We start from the raw sequence: 8,385 nt of genomic DNA, 5'->3' as shown, positions 1-8,385 counted from the left end.
GAAAATCAATGGAATATTTTATTTCTCAATCACGAAATTTCCTGAAGTTTCACTGGAAATTAAACATTATAAAAATATCTGAAAGTTGCCACGAAAAATTCGGAGGAAAAATTCAAGACTACGTGAAACAAATGATAATTTCAAGAGGAAAACTGCAATTTTTTTACCAAAACCAGTGTTATTGACAAAACTAAATAATTTCGAGGAGACAATTTTTTTTTGGGAAAAAATATTCTTTCCTCGTCAATGCATTTTTTCTCTGATATAAACCTATGGAGTTCTCTCAGATTAAATGACTGCCGACATTTCGAATTCTTCTAGGGATATTTTTGGTGATCACGACAAAAATTCAATTCTTATGAAAGATTTTAAATTTCTTTCCATCAAGTTGTTTAATTTTTCTCAACCAAATCTGTTCCACTCCATCAAATATTCTCCCGTGGAACAGATAGTACTTCGGCAGACCTAGTTTTCCCCCTCAGTATCCAAAAGCAATGTTCGAATAGTAATGACAATGAAAACTTCCGCTCTTCCTTTCAGATATCCCAAAAACCAAATCGAATGACGATCCATGGAGACGCATCGCAGGAGTCCACGCATTTATCGTAAAATTGTGATTTGTAAGTGTTGAAATTCAGGATAATTGGAGAAAATCATCGGTATACCTTATTTGCGTAGTCCATGTATAGATCCAAGTGAAAATGCGTATCTACGTACATGTGGTACATGCGTTGGAAAGATTTAGGTATAAGACATCATAATTCACTGTACATAGGAATCAATAAGTGACATGCAGTAATAACGCTAGAGTAGATTACTTTTAAGGATGAGGGTGATGTGCAAAATGATATCAAAATAAAATGTACGATATGTCTCGTGATAGCGACGATGATATTTCAATGTTCAACAGATGGAATATAACGTCAAGAGTTTTTGTGAATTTTCCAACGCAATTGTGGAAAAATTGCTTCATCGAATATATTATCTCACTCAATAAATTATTTCTGTTCATATCTTTACAGTTTTTAATTTTCATTATTGTTATTCCCTGGTCCAGTGGATTTCGAGGACAAAAGAGAGGTAATTATGCACAATAAATTATTGTTATTTCGTAACAATTTTATTATTATTTTTTATTTATTTTGTCACATGTATACCCTCTCGCGTCTTTACATTTTGTTCCCATCCCTTAAATACTAAGAACCCTGTTGTGTAATAGTATCAGCATTTTGAGTTACAATCAGTAGACAAAATATAAAAGAAAACAAATGCCATAGGGGCTGTTGTCTTAACTAGAGAAAACATGAATGCCACAGAGGCTGTTGTCTTAACTAGTATCAATACATATTTTAAACTTCACACAGTACCAAATACATATTCCTCTTTGACTAGTGTCAGAAAATTTTATTATTATTTGTTGTTTGTTATTTTATTCATTGAAAACCCAACAGCCGAGGCCAATTATAGGGTCAAAGCTTTACACAGCATTATTTACAAACAAATATATACATATATACAACATGAGTATAAGAAAAGATGGCAGATTGCATAATCAACAAAGCAGTCTAGCTGCAGACGTACAAAATTCATACCGGAAGAAGAAATAACAGGAAAGATTATTAGGTCATTCTACGGGATTTGACGAACTATTATGATTATGATTATTATTATTATTATTATTATTATTATTACTATTATAATTATTATTATATTTTTAAAATACACTGGAAAGTTTTAAAAAATTGATAGCATGAAATTAAAAAAATACTACTTTTTCACATTAAGTTTTTTAACACATGTTCAATTTGAATTTCGCGGGCTGTAATGGCGTATCCATTGTCGCCAGTGTAAAGAAAAAATTCTCAGCTGTGACCCAGCTATAAGCCAGTTGTGCTGTAATAGCCGTCACCCTCACGTAGGCTGATAAAAAAATTCTTAAAATGATATTAAAGTGAAATTCCTCAGTAGAAAAATATGATCGATACGCGGTATGTTTATGCAATAGTACCTCTGATTTTTGGACTGTTATTGGGCATTTTCGACAGGTGAGAAGAACCAGAATATATTGATTTAAGAATGTAAACAATTGTTCGATATTTGTTTGTTGATTAAATTTTTATTGTTCTGTGTGGAATATGGACAGTTTCACATGGGCGTTGGGGCTTGTCTTGTTGTACGGTGTCAGCGCGCTATGGAGTGTTCAAATTCTGGAGTACCTGGGGGTGAAATTCAGAACTGATCGGACTGGGGATACTTACAAATCTAAGGATGACGGGGTGTGCAGAGTGTGCAGTGGGAGCGCATGTAATAGACATCGGCCTTCGGTGTTCAATACACATGTCAAAGTGCCGAAGGACTTTGATACCGCTCTTCAGAACGTAATTCAATTTTTTTTCGATGACTATGAGTTGTTTTCAGATACCTCATCATTCATGTAATTTCCTCTAATTTTACTCGAAACATTCCACATAAAACAGTTTTGTGGTCAAATTGAAGATTCAGACTTTTTTGCCCCCATTAAAAAATATATTTAAAAAATATATAATATGGGCCAATTCCATGAATTTTTCAAATTTATAAGAAAAAGAAACAAATATATATAGGCCATACATTTTATATATGTTTTTTTATCTAAATTGGGCCAATTTAAGATATTTTTTTATATATTTTCCAAAATATAAATTTTTCCGTGCGGGTGGCGAGACCCAGGATGCACCACGTGGAAGTAAAATCACACTCTCCTAATACGGGTAAAATATTAATAATTCCACCGGTTGAATACATCATGGTGTGTTTAATGAAATGACAAGTGATACTAACTCGATTATCGATCTCGATTTTTTTCCGATGATTGACATTGTTTTTAAATATAAGTCGAAATATAGCACCTATAGGCCGTTGGAGTTATCAAATGGAAAGAATAAATGAAAAATTTCCCTACCGCCTCGAGAATTCTTTTGTTCTAATCAGTTCCAATTCAACCACAATTGAAAAATATTATCCAATGTTCTCTTGATTAAAATACAGATTTCATTAGTATGGAATGAAATCATAGCTCCATATATTTTTTTATCTGTGAATAATTTTTGAGTGAGCGATTGATTTATTTTCTTTGCCTCTCAGCTCTTGGAAACCGTTCTCCAAACATACGTATGCGAATGGTACTCAACATTTTCCACAGACGAGGCATTTCTCCAAGAGCTTCGATTAACAATAGCCACTGCAGCTCGAAATATAATCAGCAGACTATTCCGCGCGAATATCTCAGAAGTGATATTCAATAATTTGATCCCAGTGGCCCTCCAACACGCCGAAGACTGGCGACTACTGGTGATTCACGCTCACAAGAATGGGAATAAGCCTGAGGACAATGTCCTTGATTATTTGGGACACAGGATCCACCCAGCAGCTCTCTCACGAGATGCTGAGCTCAATTATCTGAGGGGACTGGTCACGGGGTTCATTCCGCATTTGATTCCCAGCTCTTATATTTCGACGAATAATAAAGTAATCAATCCTGCTGTTCGGAAAACTGTCACAGAAAAACCTAGTGAATTCATTCGAACATTTTATTGGATTTGGATCGAATTTTCTATTAAATGTTTGCCGATCCTGTGGAAAAATTCCGGTATTTTGGCCAATAATTTGAAAAATTAAAAGAACCAATAGAATTTCATTTTTCTGTAGAATTTATTCGATTGAAATATTTTCTATATAAAATTCTCAGATCAAAAATTTTCCCATTTTTTGTTTGATTTTTTTCAATCAAAGAAATATATAAATTATAATAGATATAAATATATAAATAAATAAATATATAAATATATAAATAAATATATAAATTATAATAGAAAAAGTTGTGTAGAGAAATGAAGTTTTACTACTGTAATAAACCTGACAGAATTAACAATAGAATTTCAATAGTAATCCAATAGAGTTTTGCATCGAATTCGCAAAGTTTTTCTATGAATTTGTTTCCGCTCGTGGTTTATGATTGATTGTTAGAGTCTGATTGAATGCACATTTCCAGGTAATTCTGCGTGAGATTCTAGCGAATTGGGTGCTCCTCCCAGCCATGGACGCGCTATCCGACCCTGACACCATAAATTTCCTCGTTGAATTGTGCACGCAGTATCAGGGAGATTTGTCACAGGAACTCGATGCCGTGGAAGTCCCTGCTCTACAGTGTTGGATTACCCCGAGGATTACTGTTCAAGACACGGAAGATCCTCTCAAACCCTCGTTAGAACAAGTACTGGATAATCCTGAATTGTTGTACCTGTTTATGCAACATATTAAGGAAACTGGCCCTGTCAATCTTTTACAATTTTGCTTGGATATTGGTGAGTGAATTTTTTAAAGACATATCAACGTCATTCCTATAACGAATGCACAAACTAATGCGGTGTTGGAAGAGTTTGAACAATATTAAATCATTGTGAAATCGCGACACGGCCAAAAATTGTAGCTTCGTCAAGACAATATCAATTATTTCTTCTTGAGATACATTTACTTGAATCAAATAAAACAGTACTTGGCATCAAGTCACATGTATTCACCACAAAAATGGAAAAGTTCTTTTTTTTGTAACCTAATATAATCTCCAGTCGAGAAATTTTCTACTTTCATGAATTGATCAAAAATTCGTACCTAGGAGATGATTACATTGAGGAATGAATTGAATGTTGTTTTCTCGAATGAAGCCGATGTTTAAATTGAGCTTTCCGTGCATCACATTGAACGAAATTTGTGATATCCATGTTTGTGTTGAATTGCCGTAATCTGTGATTCTGTTATTGTAAACTAATGCGATTTTTTTTAGTCAAGAAATATAAACTTCTTTCAACTCAACGACATCTTACTACAATCTCAAAGCTTTTTCCGCGTAACAATATTCATCCTGATTCGACATACGAAATGCTCACTTCAATTATAATTTACTTGGAACAACGTATGATCGTGTTGATTGAGATAACAACGTATTTAGTCATGAGAATAATTTTGATTTTTGAGTAAACCAACGAATTTCTGGAGTTGGCAAACTTTTGGCTAGAAAGAAATCAAATACTCTCATTATTGCGACAAATAAAAGGAACTTCAATTCTAGAGAAGTTTGATTTCTCCCAATCAAATGTATCTCCAGAAGAGATAACTGGTATTCACTATGAAATCATCCTTATTTGAAAATTAGCAATCAAATGATGGCACAAGTAAGCCTTATTTGAGAACTCTGCTGTTTTTGTCTGACCACGACTTCTTTGTTAGAGAAGTCTTTTAGAACTGCAATTACTCAAGTAATGATAACCCATTGAGTCGATGTATAAATCATAGAAATTCACTTAGCGTCATGTATTCTACACATTCCCAAACCTACACTATACATAGTTTGCCACAAAACTGGCACCTTCTTTCCTGAAATCGACTCCTTTTAAAAAACAGATGACCTCAGCAAGCGTATGCTGAATCCCGACGTAACCCCCGACCTCGAGGAGGCGCTCTACACAGACGCGCAAAGCATATACTCCACATACCTCGACCCGCAAGGTCCGGAGTACCTCCACCTCCCCTGGCACATAACCCAGGGAATGCACCAGATCCTGGAGGGTGGTCCCAGCAAGGTGCAGGAGCTGCGGACCTCTCGCCCCCTGTACCAAGCCCACCAAGAGGCCCACGCGCGTCTGGAAGCCATCTGTCTTCCCTCCTTCCACCACAGTTTCGAGTTATACAAACTCCTCTGCGGCTCGCCGGTATCAACAGCCTTCACCAGGACCCCGTCTCAGAACAGCATCTCCGGAGGTGTCGGTGTGGGAACAAGACTCAGCAACCAATTGGGGAGAATTCGGGGGGTGCTGAGAGCCTCAGCCGTCGACGGTGCGCCCTTCCAAACCCCAGACGTATTCCAAGCCGAAGAAGTTGACTGCACCCCACGGACATTCAGCGATACAGCACTTTACGAGGACAAATGCTCCAGGGACTTGACCACATGGCGAGCAACTGTGCCTCATGTCGACGGCGGTGGGGCATATCCTCTCTACATGATCGCTGTTCACAGTGTAGCCGAGGACAAGTCCTGGACGGTTCTCCGGAGGGATCAGGATTTCTACGTACTTCGTGCTCGTCTCTTGGAGTTCCACGGCGACAGAGAGATGAATGACTCGCCATTACCCACGAGAAAGAATCAATCCACGTCACTGACGGCGAATCGACAGCGCTATCAAGATTTCTTGCAGAAGCTTCTGGCCAAACCAACCCTAAGGAGCAGTGAATTATTGCACATATTCTTGACTGCTCCCAATCTCAAATCCTATCTTGCGAATTACAGTACTCCCGATATTGGGATACTCTATCAGAGTGTTGCGCATAAGCTGAGGAAGGAGAAGGGACAGCATCTTGATAAATTCATGAATACGTTTTTAGCGTCTACTTGCGTTAAGTATGAGCACGCCGATCTGGGGATAGAACCGATTGCCGATCATCAGGTCGTGGAGACTAAGCAGAGGGTGGATTCCAAGTCGTCTGTTTTTGGGAATAATTTGAATATTGGGGAGTTCAAGGGGAGCCTGCCGTATGTTGCGCTGGGGAAGGGGCAGGTCAGGGGAGCCTGTTTCTGCATTGCTGAAGCAGGTAATTGTTGACGAATTTGGAAAACAGTTTGTCATCATCATTTAAATGCATATAAATCATTTCATTATAAATCATTATAAATCATCAAAGGGATAGACTATAGCAATATGAACCTCATTAATGATTTTTGAAAATTATTTTTAAATGTTTTTCATCCATTCAATATTAATATGCTGATTTCAGAGATTTTTTAGATGAATCATAAAATATATACGAAAAAATTTAATAAAGGGGAACCTCGCGCATTCGTTAGAAAATTCGATTGTATTTCTATTCAACTTTTTACTATCTTTGAGCAATAGAAAAAAATAATAGACTTCGATTTTTTTAATTAGCTTAAGATTCTTAACTTAAACCTTTCAGTTCATTTGATAGAAAAAGTTGTATAGAAATATGAAATTCTACTCATTTTTCCTATAAAATAGTTCCCACTGGACCTTTTCTATAAAATAAACGGGCAATGAATGAGCCAAAAACTGATAGAATTTTCAATAGGATTTTGTGAATAAATGCTGTCAATCCAAAACGAAACGCAACTATCAAAACTGACGTGATAAAACATCACTATTTGTGTAATTTCAACCATTAAATTGCCATTTCCAGTCGAAAACTTACTGGACGTCAGTGGATTGGTGTCTCAATTCACCTGGTTGATAGCATCTCTGACGCGTCCATCCCTGGACTCAATATGCAATAAATTCATGGATCAAATACTAACGAAGCTACTGAGCGGAGGACGTGCAGCGATAGTCGTCAAACTCCTTCACAATGCAATGTTCGAGGCGAAGTCGTCGACAGATGTGAATGCGTCAGTTGCTAGAGCCCAGAGATATACGAGCGCTAGAGAAGGATTGCACTCGCTGTTGCCATGGTGGTGTTTCCGTTTGCGCACGAATTACTGGTGCAGACTCATGGACGCACTCCTAGAACCCCTGCAGAACGCTTTCTTAAATAAACATTTGGCATATGTGCTCGTCGATCAAGTCCTCGCGACACTTTTTCCCGAAATATCGCAGGTCTAATGCATCAAAAGTGGTTATCTTAAATTACGATTTGTCTGTGTGACCTTAATTAGGTATCACCCCTACTTATCACGGGTACAGTTGATCAATAGAGGTGCAATCGTTAATTAATTATTAAATAATTAATGAATTACGCCGACAGAATTATTAATTGTACATATTACACAGTTGCTCAATGAATTGTACATATGAATTTATTCTGAGTGTTTCACTTGTTATAATTATTGTGAAGATAGGGAACAATTATGATATTGTAAATACAGCGGAAGGAAATATGATCTAATGTATTATCTCATTAATCCCTTTCTTCTTCTACAGTTAACTGGAGCTCAAGTTAACAAAATGATTGGGGCAGTACCCAGATACTTGTTCCTCGGAAAATTGGTCCCCATATTCTTTTTCTTTACGCCAATTTCTACGTTGTTTTTATTTTATTCGTCTGGTAAGTGTTGATTTATTCGTCGTATAGTCGTTATCACTACACAGACTGAGACCGATGCTTCTCCTGCTAAGAGGAAAAAAGCTTATCGTGATTATGATCTTCGCCTTAAATCTGCGATTGATACCTGCAATCGCGATGACATTGATAAATACCTGAAAGGTGTTGTTAACATTCTATCACTTTGAATTAATATTGATTCATATTTTTCACGTGGACTTGTTCTCGAAGTTGGGATTGATCGATTTGTAGTGATATAGGAATTGAGGTTGTTGTGGAAGATTCAAAGATAACCGTAAT

At 36.7% G+C, this 8,385-nt stretch overlaps 1 protein-coding gene across 1 annotated transcript; it reads left to right on the top strand.

Moving 5' to 3' along the window:
• Positions 1-1,883: 1,883 nt before the first annotated feature.
• On the top strand, positions 1,884-7,924 carry LOC107043418 (sorting nexin-14). Its single transcript, XM_015264921.1, has 6 exons — positions 1,884-2,045; positions 2,144-2,378; positions 3,124-3,507; positions 4,031-4,343; positions 5,440-6,624; positions 7,228-7,924. Exons 1-6 carry the CDS (start codon positions 1,975-1,977, stop codon positions 7,644-7,646), a joined length of 2,607 nt encoding a protein of 868 aa, XP_015120407.1. The 5' UTR covers positions 1,884-1,974; the 3' UTR covers positions 7,647-7,924.
• Positions 7,925-8,385: the final 461 nt, after the last annotated feature.

Source organism: Diachasma alloeum, unplaced genomic scaffold, assembly GCF_001412515.2.
Source record: "Diachasma alloeum isolate Michigan unplaced genomic scaffold, Dall2.0 Dall_scaffold_00571, whole genome shotgun sequence".
Lineage (NCBI taxonomy): Eukaryota > Metazoa > Arthropoda > Insecta > Hymenoptera > Braconidae > Diachasma > Diachasma alloeum.
The sequence above is the reverse complement of the archived record's forward strand: the minus strand, read 5'-3'. Positions and strand labels throughout refer to the sequence as shown.